The sequence below is a fragment of the Rhinatrema bivittatum genome, chromosome 8, assembly GCF_901001135.1.
Source record: "Rhinatrema bivittatum chromosome 8, aRhiBiv1.1, whole genome shotgun sequence".
Taxonomy (NCBI): domain Eukaryota; kingdom Metazoa; phylum Chordata; class Amphibia; order Gymnophiona; family Rhinatrematidae; genus Rhinatrema; species Rhinatrema bivittatum.
The window spans coordinates 238,408,389-238,424,218 of record NC_042622.1 but is presented as its reverse complement, the minus strand read 5'-3'; the positions used below and the strand labels follow the sequence as shown (position 1 = coordinate 238,424,218).

General features: G+C 44.4%; 1 protein-coding gene across 4 annotated transcripts in view; it reads left to right on the top strand.

Annotated features, from left to right (window-relative positions):
- C8H19orf44 (chromosome 8 C19orf44 homolog) overlaps window positions 1–15,830 on the top strand; it is a 151,149-nt gene that overhangs the window by 50,046 nt on the left and 85,273 nt on the right. For all 4 annotated transcript variants that reach the window (XM_029614218.1, XM_029614216.1, XM_029614217.1 and 1 more), the window contains exon 6: window positions 6,778–6,872. In XM_029614218.1, coding sequence (XP_029470078.1) covers window positions 6,778–6,872 — 95 coding nt within the window. The remainder of the gene's footprint in view (window positions 1–6,777; window positions 6,873–15,830) is intronic.

Here is a 15,830-nt window from a genome sequence, read left to right as displayed (position 1 = left end):
GCTCAGTCTGGAGGTCCGCGGGGTGGACATCTGATGGTCCAGAATCCTCATTCCCCGTGAGGCAGTGTTGAGACTTGCTGACAACTCTGCATAACAAGCTCAGAGGAGCAGGGAAGTATTCTTTATGCTTTTATCCGTGGCTGGTTCATTAAAGTTTGATTAAAAAAAAAACCAAAAAAGAAACTTTGCTTATTTTGCTCAGATTAGTGTTGTGCAGCGACCAATTACTGATAGAGCTCAGGTGTGCAGGGCTGATATTCGGCTTCTCTTCCCAAAGTAGGCATGGTAGTGAGTGGTGGTAGTGATGGCATATGGCGGCACATGCTGCGCTTGTGGGGCCTTACACAAGACTAAATAGGGAAGGCTTGTGCTGCGGGTGTGTATCGGTTAGGGAAGGCATGTCAGGAGGGCCATCACACATTCTAAGCCTATTTTGTCAAAAGCATCCAGGCCTGCTACAGGGAGTTGCCTTATTAGTGCAGGAATGGCAGCCATGTTGATTTCTGCTCCAGGCCCATCAACATCAGCAGGGGAGGCCAAGTGATCACCACCTCAACTGTCTCTTGCTGTGACTGGCACTGGGGTGAACCAAGGAGACTGAGATGGAAGATTTTCCCCTGAATCAGGGAGGCTCCGATTTGGAGGATTGGGATTCTGAGGAATCCTAGCCTTTCTCAGCTGAATTTGTTGTTCTTATGCACAAGGTGTATTTGGCCAGGAAAGCAGCAGGGGATCACTAGATCCTGGTCTCGGTTCGCACTTGAGCCTTGGTCGATTAAGAGGCTCTGTCCTCCCAAGAGAAAATCTGTAGATGGCGTTTGGTGTGTTTTGGGCCTTTCCTCGCCATCTGGTAGTAAGCAGGAGGATACTGATGACTTCAAGGATCCCAATGAGGTGGCAGAGGAGTTCCCAGATGGGGGCACATTGCCAGATGCGGCTAGCCTGGATGAGGGACCTAGAGGAGGTTCCAGTAGCCAAGGGAGATGATCCCAAGGTGGTACACCTTTTTCGCAGAGAGGAGCTCTGGCCTTTGATTCTGCATGTGCTTCAGGAGCTGGGAACAAGGTGTTGCAGGAGGAGTATGTCTTAGAGGGAGCAGATCATGGATTGTTTGCGCGGTCCAGCAAAGGCTTTTCCCTTTCATAAGTCGGTGGAGAAGTTGGTCCTTCAGGAGTGGGACACTCCAGAATCCGGTTTAAGGGATGGCAAAGCTTTATTCATTGCTGGAGGAGACAGTTTTTAGCTCTCCCTAAAGTTGATGCTTTGGTGTTGGCGGTCACCACCATTCTGGTAGCAGGGTCTTCTGCTTTAAGAGAGTTGCAGGATCACACTTTTATTTATTTATTTAATACTTTTTTATACCGACATTCATGATACAGATCATATCATATATCGGTTTACAAGGAACAGAGCTTCACCTCAAGAAGATCTTTGAGGTTTTGGTCTTGGGCATATGGGCTGCGGTTTGCAGCAGTCTTATGCAGAGGGGGCATGTCTGCGTTGGATTCAATTCTTACAAGAGATGCAAGCTATGTCGGGGGTGGCAGCACAGAAAGCTAAGCATCTGGAAGCAGCTGTGGCATATGGGGTGGCTGCCTTCTATGGACCTTATCAGGACGTCTGCCAGGATCATGATGTGTGTGGTGTCTGCCAGAAAATTGCTATGGTTAAGAAACTGGTCAGTGCATATGTGGTCCAAGTCTCAACTAGGTGCTCGTCTGTTTAAGGGCAAGCTCTTGTTTGGAGAGGACCTGGTGCAGATAATGAAGTATCTGGGAGAATCTAAGGTGCATAAGTTTCCGGAAGATAAGCCGAAGGGCAGAAGAATTTTTCCTGTTCGGGCACGGTTTCAGGACAATAGAATGTTTTGTCAATCTAAAGGTTCTTCGGCACCTCAGAGGTAGACCACAGTCACTCAATCCTGGGGTCAGTCCTTTTGGGATGGTTGGAGGCCATCCCGAGACAACCCTGGTACAAGTACAGCAGGAACGAAGTCCTCTCAATGAAGCAAGGATGGTTCACTCTTCAGTTGCAGCAGTCAGAGGATGCTTGGCACTCTTTTACAAGGAGTGGGCCAAAATTGCCACCTAAGACCAGTGGGTCTTAAGTGTGATAAAAGACGGCTATGCATTAGAATTTGCTTAGCCAATATGAGACGCTTACATCGTGTCCCTTGCACTCCTCACGCCAAGTGGGTAGTGTCAAGGGACGGTGGACTGCTGATGGTGTCTGGGGGCTATAGTGCCAGTTTCTTGAGAGGAGCAGTGAACAGGAAGGTATTCCTTTTATTTCATGGTGTTGAAGAGAGAAGGGACATTTCACCCAATTTTGGATTTGAAGAAGGTGAATGCAGTCCTCAAAGTCCCTCGTTTCTATATGGAGACCCTGAAGATTGTCAGCACATAAGTGCGCAAGGAGGAATTTTTGGCTTTACTGGATCTGATAGAGGCTTATCTGTATATAGCGATCAGGCAGGAGCATCAGCAATTTCTGAGGTTCATGATCCTAGATGAAAATTTTCAGCTTCGGGCCCTTCCATTTGGTTTGGCAACGGTTCCGTGTACATTCACCAAGGTGATGGAGGTAGTGATGGTAGCCTTAAGACAGGAGGGGGTGCTGGTGCATCAGTATCTGGATAACTGACTCATCCAGGCAAAACCAGAGGACCTCTGTCAGCAGGATGTGCAGAAGGTGCTGCGGTGGTTGCAGTCTCTTGGCTGGGTGGTGTATCTTCCAAAGAGCCATCTCATTCCCTCTCAGAGCCTGCAGTATCTGGGGTCTTGATTCGATATGCAGGAGGAGAGAGTATTCCTCACGGAATAGTCCCACACCCTAGGCTTTTGATGCCTAGGGTGTGGGACTATTTTCAAGTCCTAGGCTCTATGGCTTCTACATTGGAATTGGTTCCTTCGGCATTCACGCATATGCGGTCTCTTCAGAGGGCTCTTCTCTCCCAGAGGAATCCGATGTCAAAGGAGTTTCATCTTCCCCTTCAGCTCGATGGGGAAGGCAGGGGCAGTGTTTCATGGTGTCTTCATTGGGCTAATCTGGAGCGTGGTGCAGAACTACAGGTTCCGGATTGGATGAACTCGCTACTGATGCCAGCCTTTCAGACTGGGGAGCAGTTTGTCAGGATCAGTCGGCGCAGGGCCAGTGGTCAAAAAAAGAGGTTTCATGGTCTATAAATCAGTTAGAGATGAAAGCAGTGGGGTATGCTTTATTTGCCTTTCTGTCACAGTTATGCAACCTTCTGATGATGGACCTTTCAGACAATGGAATGATGGCTGGCGATGAACCCAGAGTTTGAGCGGTGGTTTAGTAGTTGATTCTCTAGGTGGAGCAGCACTTGGAGAGGATAGTGATATCTTATATCACCAGGGTAGACAATGTTCAAGCAGATTGTTTAAGTTCGAGGAAATTAGACCCCAGAGAGTGGGAACTGTTGGAGATGGCAATATAGCTCTTTCGCAAAAGATGGGGTTCTCCTCATGTGGACTTAATGGCGACCAGACAGAACACCAAAGCATCTCATTTTTACAGCCATCAGAGAGAACGTGGGGCAGAAGGCATCCAATGCTTTAGTGTTACCATGGCCTCAAGGCGTTCTTCTTTGTCTTCCCTCCATGGCCATTGGTGGGCAAGGTGATACAGTGGATAGAGAAATGACTGGGCGACGTGATTCTGGTGGCTCCGGAGTGGGCATACTGTTTATGGTTTGCAGCTTTTGTCAGCATTGCCGTAGACGGACCGCTGAGGTTTGACATCTGTCATATTTTCTTCGCCAAGGCCAATATTGTCAGATCAGGCGGCTCACTTTTGTTACGCAGCCCAGCTTTTTGGAGGAGACTGCTGAGACTGATGGGATATTCCGTAGCAGTTATCACTTTGTTGTAGGCCAGGCAACTTCAATATCCTTAGCATATGTGCAGGTCTGGAGGGTCTTTGAGTCCTGGTATTTCACTAACTGGGTGCAGTCTATTCAAGCTATTGTATATCATATTTTGACTTTTTAAAAATGTATTATAGCATTTTTAATTACATAGACATAATCATGACAAGAAAAGGCTTTTTAGGAGTTCTAGTATAACAAAAAAAAAGTAAAAATCATCAAATAGTGAGAAAAAAATCATATCATCTTCAGTAATAACCATGGACCATAATAAAAGGAGGGGGTGAACATAAAGGCATAGGAGATCTAAAAGAAAAACATTTTTAGGAAACCGAGCATTAACTTGCTACAGATCGAAGAACATTAACTAATTGGAGCCATTGTAGATGTTGACGAGAGATTTCTTCTGATCCAAAAAGAAACAAAGTTGATCAGAAAGGAAAAAATATCTATTGCCAGCATATGAAACTACACACTTGAATGGATATCTAAGAAGAAAATTAGTACCCAAAGGAAGAACTTCCTGACAAAAAAAAAGTTTCCTTCTCTCTTGAGTATTTTTAACCACATCTGGATAAATCCAGATATGGTTCCCATAAGAGAGTATGAGCTTTATGAAAATATAATTTTCAAATCCTATTTAAATCTTGCTTAAATACAAAAGACACCAAAAGAGTCTCTTTCCACTACCTCTTCAATAGAACTCTCTAAGGCGGATACGTCCAGTGGTTCTTCAGGTGGAATTAGGACTGCTTCTCTTCTACGAGTAGATAAAAAAAAAAGTTCTACTAATCAGTGGACAAGCTTCAGCAAGCAAACCAAGAATTTTAGTGAAATATTTTTTCAACATTTGTCTGATAGGAGTCCCAGGAAGTTTAGGAAAACTTAAAAAAATACATTCAAATGCCTTGAAAAGTGTTCCAACTGTTCGATTTTCTTGTGCATAGACTTCTTATCTTGAATCAAAACAGTATTCATCTTTTGAATTTCTTGAACTCATTTTTCTATATCCACAACCCTAGATTCAGTCCCTTGGAGCCTTGCAAATTAACTTCCCAGAATTCTGAAACCAATTTAACTAACAGACTGGGGTCAGGCACAGCCACTGATTGCAGAGTCCACTCTCTCCAAGACTGACCAGAGGGAATCCAGAGAGATTTGAGATGGCCTACCCAGAGGCTGGGGGAGGCAACTCAGGAGAGAGACAGAAGATTCACCAACCACAGCAACTGATGCAGAGAAGCCTACAGACTGCGTCTCTTGATTCCTAAAACAAAGCTGGTTTCCAAGTTGGGCCGAGCTACACTGGCTGCACTCACCGCCCCCGCCCACCCACAAAGAGCCAGCCATATCATTCTCCTGTGATGTCTCAGATGCTACAATATCAAGAGTGCCCAGCTGAGGTGGAGGGGAATGCTCCTGGGGACTGACACTGATATCCAGAGGTGCCTACGCTCCTTTGCAGAGCTCAACGGACCTTGCATCCCCAAACGCAGACAATCGGCTTAAGATTGATTGAGAGTTTGCTGGCCAGGAGAAATATCAGGTAAGGAGGGGTATTGCCTGGTTTTTCCTTTCCTCTTCGGGGCCATAGTGAAGGAAAAAGTTTGAAAATGAGGAAAGCTGCAGCCTAGGAAGCTGCCAACTTGACTCCACCCTCTCTCTGACTGATTTTGACTTTTCTGTAGGAGGGTTTGATCAAGGGTCTGGCCTTTTAACTCTCTAAGGTTACAGGACTTGACTCTTAAGGTGGTTTTTCTGGTAGCTATTTGTTCGGCCAGGAGAATTTCAGAGCTCCAGACTTTGTCGTGTCGAGATCCCTTTCTGCAGATTTCAGATTTGGGGGTGTCATTACTCACAGTGTCTTCTTTTCTGCCAAAGGTGGTTTGGGCATTTCATCTTAGTCAAACAGTGGAACTTCCAGCCTTTCTGGATTTGGATTCCTCCCACGCCTCATGCAAGAGAACGTAGGCTCTTGGATGTAAGGTGTGCTTTAAGATATCTGAAGATTACTAATGATTTCCAGAGATCAGATCACCTCTTTGTACTGTGGAGTGGTCCAAAGAAGGGATGTAAGGCATCTAAGACTACAATTGCGTGGTGGCTTAAAGAGATTATTGGGTCAACTTTATATTCCTAAAGGTCTTCCTGTACCTGAGGGTTTGAGAGCTCACTCAACGTGTTCTCAGGCGACCTCTTGGGCCGAGTCACAACAGGTGTCTCTGCAGGAAATTTGCAAAGCAGCTACTTGGAAGTCGTGGCACACTTTCGCCAGACGTGATTGCTTGGATGTGAGGGATCTGGCTTCCATGTGCTTTGGTGAGAGTGCTCTACGAGCTGGACTCTCAGTCTGTCGCTGTTTAGGGTAGCTTAGGTACATCCCAGGAGTCTGAACTGATCTGGTTATGAACAGGAAAGGAAAATTGGTTTTTACCTGCTAATTTTCATTGCTGTAATACCACAGATCAGGCCAGAGACCCGCCCATTTGGGGGAGGGGGGGGGGAGAGTCTGCCACTCGTACTGATGGTTTGTATATAATGCAGACCTGATAGTGGTTCTCTAGGCTGTTCATTTACTTGTTTTCTGGGATGGAGTATCCAGTTGGTTACAACTTTACCATCCTCCTGCTTGTGAGAGTTTGAATTCATGGTTTTTTTAAGTGTGATTATCATCTTGACTTGGGTACAGGTCAATACTGAGGGACCACAGGTGGCACACTAGGTTATGTAGCAGTGTCAGTAAAACTTTCTACGTCTCCGTCTGCTGGCAGGGATGCAAAACCCAGGAGTCTGGACTGATCTGTGGTATTACAGGAATGAAAATTAGCAGGTAAGACCCAATTTTCCTTTTCTGAATCCCAAGTTACCATTTTCTTTTTTTTTTTAAGATTTTAAGCTGAATATTTTGAGCCTTGATGATCTGCAACCAATCACATACCCTGAGTCCCTCAAGGCCACCGAGACTAAAGACTCAAAAGAAAAGGTAAGTGGCAACCTGTGATGCATACATTTTTAGAACTTTCTTCCAGCTATTGTCTGATAGATAGTGTCCTTACATATACAGAGTATGGAGAAAGGCACTAAGATAGGTTTTCTGTGATGGGCATCTTTTGCTTTTCCATCTCTTAACCATTAGATTTGGTGTTATTCCTAGGAATAAATGGTGACTCATGACAGTTGTATTAGAGAGCCAGTTTATTTCACACTCCTGGGTTCTGTGGAGAAATCTATTTTGTAATCTTTGAGTTTTCTGTTGATAAGCAGGCTGAATTAGCCATTACATGTGGGTAACATCATCTGGCAGCATTTAATGGACTTTTCTCTTCAAGTTAGTAGAGCTTTGAACTCTACTGAGTATGTGCTGTAGGTCCCTCTCTCAGACTATGCATATTAGTCTTTCAACCCCCCCATCACATTCAGCTGTTTTGGATTACAGCACCAAAGATGCATGAATCTGCACTTCTTAGAATTGAATCCCAGTTTCCAATTCTTCGACTACTCTTCAAGCTTTCTCAAATCACTTTTAATTCTCTCTGCTCCTTCATGTGTGTTCATTCTGTTGTAGATCTTAGTATTATCCAAAAATAGACAAACTTTATCTTCGGAGGAAGTGGTGAAGTCTAAAACTGTGAACAATTTCAAAGGGGCGTGGGATAAACACTGTGGATCCATCAAGTCTAGAGGGCATGAATAAAGTGGAGGCAGCAAAACACTGCACGGAGCGGCAGTAGCCACAGAGGCATTCACGGAGCGGGATGCCAGTGGCCAGTAGTTAGTGTTCCACCTTCACGGAGCAGAAGGATGGAGGGCTGCTATCTCCAAAAATAAAAATAAAAAAACAAACAAAAAAATAAAAACAGGGGTGGGTAAGAGTATGGGGCAAGGGTGTGGCCTGCTTGTTACAGCAGTTGCTACCCCTAATTGAGCTGGATGCAGATACGGAGCTGCTCTCTAAATTGGTGGTGGGGTGGAGGGGAATTAGGGCTGGAGGGTACTGGAAGCCAATAGTAACAGGTGGGAGAGAGAATAAGGGAAAAAAAAATGGATAAAGTGCGTAGCTTGCTGGGCAGACTGGATGGGCCGTTTGGTCTTCTTCTGCCGTCATTTCTATGTTTCTATTCCTTCTGCAATGTCGCTCACAAAGATATCAAACAGAACCAGTCCCAAAACCGATCCCTGTAGTACTCCACTTCATCATCCTCTCTTCAGAGTAGGTTCCATTTACCATTACATGCTATCTCCTGTCCGACAACCCATTTGTAATCCACTCCACCGTCTTGGTGCCCATTCCCACACTTTTCATTTTATTCATGAGCCTCCTATGTGACACCATATCAAAAGCTTTGCTGAAATTGAAGTAGTTCGCATTACGTGCTGTTCCTTGATCCAATTCTCTAGTCGCCCAATCAAAAAAAATCAATCAGATTTGTCTAACAGGACCTTCCCCTGGTGAACCCTTGCTGCCTTTGGACCGTAACTCACCATATTGTAGATAGTTCACTGTCCTTTTCCTTCAGCAGAGTCTCCATTAATTTTCCCACCACTGCAGTGAGACTAACCAACCTGTAGTTTCCAGCCTCCTCTTTGTTACTACTCTTGTGAAGCAGGACCAACACCACTCTTATCCAATCATGTGGCACCACTTCCTGGAAGCTATGTCTATGGGCAAATAATGTCTGTCAATGATGGGCACCAACTGTGCTATTGGTGGTTGGGGCCTAACCATGACCAGTCAAACTGCTTGGTCTGCGGTTGTATCTCTGTGCTCTAGGGCCACAAAGATCGAAAGCCTCAGACAGGCCCAGAGCCATAACAATTCATCTTCCTGGAGATCCTCTTAGGCTCGAAGTGTGCCAGAGACTCCCCTATGGCTCACATCCTTGCCTCTGGATTGAGCAGCAGAGCCCAGCATGTGTCAGGATCCAAGAGTCATTGCTTCAAACAAAAGCCACATGCATCGAAGAAGCACAAGTGGTCCACGCAGTAAGTATCAACCGTCCCCTCAATTCACGCTACATCAGTTTAGGAACCATCGACGCGCCCAAAGCATGGTGCATCGAATTACAGTGCCTCAAAGTGCCTGAAACATGATGCGCCATTGATACTGTCAATGCAGATCCCAGTAAACTCAAAGTACAAACTCTCCCTTTGACTCCTGGATGCTCCTCCAGACATTCTAAGTTGTCTTCACATCTCAGTTCCCTCAAGGCTGCTCATAGCCACTCTGGACATTCCAAATCAAGGGAGCATTCCTCTTCGGTTTCAAGGTCTTCTTTCCAACACTCCCGCGGATGGACTTCAAAGACTGCCCAGTCCCCAATTCCACTGGTGCAACCTGTCCTATCTATTCTGCAGGCAGCCTTGCCCATGCAGCAATATCGTGCCTACCCCCTGCTGGGGCCAGCCGATTTCCTACATCACCTACTCCTTTAACGAGTGCGCTTCCTGAGGCACAACTGCTGGCTCAAGTACTCTGTCTGGAGATCCCAGATCCCGTTTGCTCTATTACACCCATTTCTTTCTTCCAATAAACCGCCATTTCTGAATCCAGAAACGAACTCTTAAATTCGTAGACCAGGTGGCGGACATTTTACATGCTTTTTTCATGTTTTTTTCCATGGAGCCTGGAAGCTTTTTTAAGCCAGTGCTCTCTCGTTTGCCACAGCTTTTTCACAATCCACAGCAATGCCATCTTTGCTGCCTATCATGGGATCCTCTGTCTCTCTCTTCAGTTGAAGCAGTCTTCTCGCTTGAGTGTCATAGAGCCCTTTTTCTCCTTTGTTCCTTTCGGAGGAACTGCCTGAATCACCACAGTCCTCTCAACATTCATGGCCTAGCCAAAGATCTCCACACAGTTCGACAAGGGCTCGACTGGAATCACCTCTGATCCTCCACCAGAGCTACCTGAGCACTCTTCCCCACCTGAGGAACTTGCCTACTCTAGATTTTTGGAAAAAATGGGAGGGGCTCTCTGTGTCAGGGTTTACAAGGACACATCTTTGTACAGAGGTGATGGGTCATCTTCAGATCCTAGAGATTCCGTCCAACTCGCTCTATCTTAAATATTCTACAGTTGCAGACATGGGAAACTCTAATTTCTGGGACAGTGGTGGCTAGGAAGCTGGACTTTAAATACCACATACAGAAATCTCCAGGTTACATTGCTGACTATTTATCGCACCAGTCGATGTTCATGGAGTTAACCCTCAAAAAAATGCTAAAAAGACAAGGATTCATTCTAATTCACCACTTGGGAAGGACCACTGGCTCCTTGATACTGTTGACAAGGTGGTCTTTCTAAGGGACTGTGCTCTCAGCCAGGATCACTCACCATCAATTCTACGTGATGCAATATATTAAAGAATGCCTCAAAAAATTAAAACTCTTTATTTGGACCAAAACAATAGTCTGCTCCCTGCAACCACACAAGTATGTGGAGGAGGCAATAAGGTATCTTGTCCATGCCAAATGAATGTTAACCCCCAGGTTCTTTGTAAACCGATCTGATATGATACAAATCATGAAGGTCGGTATATAAAAGAATTAAATAAATAAAATAAATGTATGAATATTTTGACACTTGCCCGCACAATAGTGTACAATTTTGGTCACCGCATCTCAAAAAAGATATAATTGCGATGGAGAAGGTACGGAGAAGGGCTACCAAAATGATAAGGGGAATGGAACAGCTCCCCTATGAGGAAAGACTAAAGTGGTTAGGACTTTTCAGCTTGGAGAAGAGACGGGTGAGGGGGGGATATGATTGAGGTGTTTAAAATCATGAGAGGTCTAGAACGGGTAGATGTGAATCGGTTATTTACTCTTTCAGATAATAGAAAGACTAGGGGGCACTCCATGAAGTTAGCATGTGGCACATTTAAAACTAATCGGAGAAAGTTCTATTTTACTCAACACACAATTAAACTCTGGAATTTGTTGCCAGAGGATGTGGTTAGTGCAGTTAGTATAGCTGTGTTTAAAAAAGGATTGGATAAGTTCTTGGAGGAGAAGTCCATTAACCTGCTATTAATTAAGTTGACTTAATAGCCACTGCTATTACTAGCAACGGTAACATGGAATAGACTTAGTTTTTGGGTACTTGCCAGGTTCTTATGGCCTGGATTGGCCACTGTTGGAAACAGAATGCTGGGCTTGATGGACCCTTGGTCTGACCCAGTATGGCATTTTCTTATGTTCTATCGGTGTTCTACACACAGCTTCGCTCCATGCTGCAGCATTCAAGAGGACGTCCATGAAAAGCTTGCAGATCTCCCCTGCCTAGAGTTGTGTGAAATGGAATCTCAAATAAAAGATCTAAATGTGACTGTTGAATCACTGTCCATGTCTCCAGGTCAGCCATCCATGACCGCTGCTCCGTACAGTCATAATACCACAGGCAGCTCTTCTGCTCTTACCAGCATTACTGCCTATTACCCCTGCGGCTGCAAAGACAACAAAATCAGCTTCTGGCAGGACCTCACCAATGAGAATGCCGACAATTAAAAAAGCAAATCAACAGCCCAACCAAAATCTGGGCCCAGTTTTTGATTCAGAATGTGAAGACCAGTTCCAACCATCTACCATCTACCATCTTTCTACCATCGTGGCATCTAATTACAATCGACATGGATCCTTAGGATCATACATTTTGGTTACTTGCACTGGGAGAAATTCAGAATGAACTCTACAGATGATCCTTCCCTTATCCTGCAGAGAGCGTGGATGTGCTTGCTGGACCTAAAGGATGCACGCACTCGCATTCCATCCACTCTGCCTGTTGGTTCTACATCCACTTCCAAGTTGATTTTGTGTATTACCAATACAAAGTGCTACCATATGGCCTCTCTGCTCCCTCGAGAGTCATTGCCAAGTGCCTTGCAGTAGTAGCAGCCCACCTTTCTTGATTGGCTCATTTTGGGTCCCTGAAGGGATGGTGTGTTACAAAGTGTTAAAAAATAAATTCAAATATTACAGGGCCTCTGCTGCCTCATCAACTTCCAAAAGTCCAACCTGGTTCTAGACCAACCCCCCTCAGTTCATCAGGGTCCATACACCAGAGGGTGTACCTACCTATGGATCAGGCACTTACTCTTTGTGTTCTAGTGCATCATCTCCATAAGATAAGCGACTACAAAGCAAGTTCTTTGAGCTCCAGATGATCAAACATTTTCAGCTGGTCTTCACTCATCAGCTCCAAGGAAAGAGCATATTGATCCAGACCAATAACCAAGTTGCTATGTTGTATTTCAACAAATAGGGAGGCATCAGCTCCAGAATGCTCTTCCAGGAGGTCCTGTAGGTTTGGTAGTGGATAATAGACCATTGCTCAACCCTTCAGGCCACATACCTACCGGGCTAACTAATTTTGTAGTTGACCACCTCAGAGTGTTTTGTCCTCACAAGTGGTCTCTCAGGCCACTTGTGAGAAACTGTTCAAATTATGGGGTCACCCCTCAATCAACTTGTTTGCAACAGATTCAGTTCATCCCAGTGATCTTAGATTGCTCAGGATTCATTCCTATTGAATTCAGGTAAGGACCTTGTGTACGCTTTTCCACAGATTCCTTTACTCGCTCAATGATCCTCCATAGCTCCTACGTGGCCCAGGCAGATCTGGTATGCCTATCTTGCATGAATCTCTGTGTGTCTTCTAGTACACTGCGAATCAGCTCTATCTCTGTTAACACAAGAAGATGGGCACTTAATTCATCCCAATCTGCAGGACATCCAGCTCACAACTTGGATGTTGAAGACTGAGTAATAGCTAACTCTCCTTGCCTAAATCCATCAACTATATCCTGTTTTCTGCCAGAAAGCCTTCAATCAGGCGGAACTACTTGTTCAATTGAAAAAGATTACGCAACTTGTGTTCTCAGAATGGATTCACTCCCTTCCAATGCATCTCACACCATTTGTTGTCCTATTTACATCTTTTATCTGACTTAGGCCTTGCCATGCTTTTGCGCAAGTTCACCTCACAGTGCCATTGCAGCTCACCATGTTTTTGTGGATAACAGGCCAATCTTGACTCATCCCCTCTTCAAGTTTATGAAAAGTTTGTGAAACTTGAAACCTTCGGTTCGCAAGCCCCCAGTGCTCTAAGATCTAAACATTGTTGTTCAGCATCTCATGGACCTTCTGAACCTTCGGAGATGGCCTCGCTAAACTACCTAATGTGGAAAGTGATCTTCCCTGTTGTGGTAACTTTTGCTTGAAGGATTAGTGAGCTTTGTGCATTACCCTCCTTGTATGCAGTTCTTCCACAACAAAGTGCTGCTACTTATTAATCCAAAAGGTCATATCGGTCATCCATCTCAATCAATCCATTGTCTTGCCCACTTTCTTCCGTCATATGATGGGAAGAAGTGTCTTCATACCTTGAACTATAAACAGGCTCTCACCTATTATAAGAGAAGGATTCAACCTCTTCGTTGAGTCTCTCAGCTTTTTGTCTCATATGACCCTAATAGACTGGGTACACAGGTGACCAAGTGCACCTTGTCCAATTTGATATTAGCCTGCAATCAACACTGTTACACTGCAGTGGGACCAGTCAAAGCCAGTCAAGTGAAAGCTATAGCTTCTTCCATTGCTCATTTGAAAGACGTTTCTCTGAAAGATATCTGCAAAACTGTGACACTTTGCACTATGTAGACAGTTTTTCAAGAGCTGACTGTGGTTTTGGACAGACAGTGTTTACAGAATGTAGTCTCACAGTAGTCTACTATCCAAAGTGTCCAGGTTGCTTAATATGAAAACGCTTTGCTGCAACCCTCAGCTTAGGATTCTCCACATGTTAATTCAACCTGCTTATTGACAGAAAAAAACAAGTTTGCTTACTGTAAATTGTGTTTTCCGCAAGTAACAGGATGAATTAGCCATGAAATGCTGCCTTCCTCTGTGGAGAGTTGACTACATGGCTAGTTTAGTTCTGATACTGACTGAAGAGGCACACGAGGCAGTGACCGCATGGGAATTCCTGCACATGTTCAACATAGTTCAAAGCTCTACTAGCTTACCCTAGATTCATCAAATTGCGTTAATGCATTGATAATGCCCGCAATAACATACAGCTTCACATTGGTAGCATTGCATGGTGCGGTAAACTTATTGCCCCCTGCGATAATTCCTATGTTCACATCTTGAGAGAGAGAGTGTGAGCAAGAGAGAGAGAGAGAATGCCTATCTACAAGGCCTTCAGAGTACTGAAGTATTTATATCCCTATAGGAGGGCCATCTAATAGCTCGAGGTGAGGTGAGGTGTTGGTGGTGGTTTAGTGACCAGTTTCTCACAAAGAGTGAGATGTACAAATAGCACAGTACACCTCAGTGAAGATTTGATCTCTCTCTCGCTCTCTTTCTCTTTGCACCTGTCCTCACTATGACAAAGCTAAACAGTGGATCAACGTACCAGGCATTGGATCTAAACACAGATTTCTGTGTTCATAGGAGTAGCCTAGTGGTTAGAACAGAAGACTGAGAACTATAGAACTATAGAAGCCAGGGTTCAAATCCTGCTGCTTCTCCTTGTTAAGGGCAAATCACTTTACACTCCATTGCTTCAGGTACAAACTTAGACCTAGATTCATCATTTTGCTATAAATTTCTTATGAATAGTGCCTGCAATTTTAAAACAAAAAAAAGGGAGGGGGGGCGTAGTTAGGGAAATTTTTTATATACCGCAATGCTCACTATTTTACTGCTTCGTATAGATATTTTACTGCAACACGTGTTGAAAATATCATGGGTGTGATAAATTTACTTCGCAAGCTGAGATGTACCCAGACAGGCATTTTCACGTTTTGGGCTGCTCCTGGCTAGAGAAAAAGAGACTCTTTATAAGGTTCTCATATAAGTCAAATATTTATACCACAATAGAAGGGTCAACTAGTAATTCAAGGTGAGATTTTTGTGGTGTGCATCAAGCTAGGTTGAGAGTACAGTGTACAAATCTCATCTTTGTGTAACTTTCCTCACGCCAAATCACATTAAAGCTTCACCGATGTGTACTGTGCTGTTCATACATCTGTGAATAAAACTACTCCCCAAACCCTAGACCACCACCAAAACCTCACATCGAGTTACTAATTCACCCTTCTACAGTAGTATAAATAGTTGACTAGTATGTGTGCCATCCCAGAAGTGTGCGCTTGCTCTCCCTCTCCACTCCACTCTCTCTCACCCTCCCCTAACCCCTCCTGCCCGAAATGGGATTTGTGATATTTATCGCAAATCCCTTTCAGGCACATTGCAGAGCATAACGCCAAGAAAAAAAGATGTAGTTATTTCTGGCATTAAAACGTGCAATACGCTATCACACGCAACATTAAATACCCTTCATTTTCATAAACTCCTCCTTTTTGACTACATTTTAAAATTTTGCATACGCATCTAACGATGCATTTATCGCATGCGATATGGCATTATCGCGGGCGTTAGGGCCCTAACGCAATTTGATAAATGACCATGTAAGATGGTAAGCCCTTTGGGGATAGGGAAATACCTATAATACTTGAATGTAATCTGCTTTGAAGTGCCTGAAAAGCAGAATATAAATAAATAAAAAGAACCTTTGGTATATAACTCTGCTTTCTCTCTTTTCCCCTACTTAGACTAGCTACTTGTGATTGTTAGATTGGAAGCCCTCAATTCAAATTCTCATAGATAAATTAATTTACTATGCATCCAGTCAGGCTAGTCCAGACAACTGGGTTATGCTCAACGATCAGCAGATGAAGACAGAGAGCAAAAGGCTCACTAATGTCACTCCTTATAAGCATCTGTGCTGACACCAGTGTTACCAGTATTCTCTGTCTCCATCAGATGGTAGGCAATAATCCTGTGCTGTGGACTTCAGACTGGTAGGTTGGATTGGAAGGCTTCTTGGTGGGTTCCAGAGATGAGTTTTCACTCCCTCCCTCAATTGAGCAGGATCTCTGGG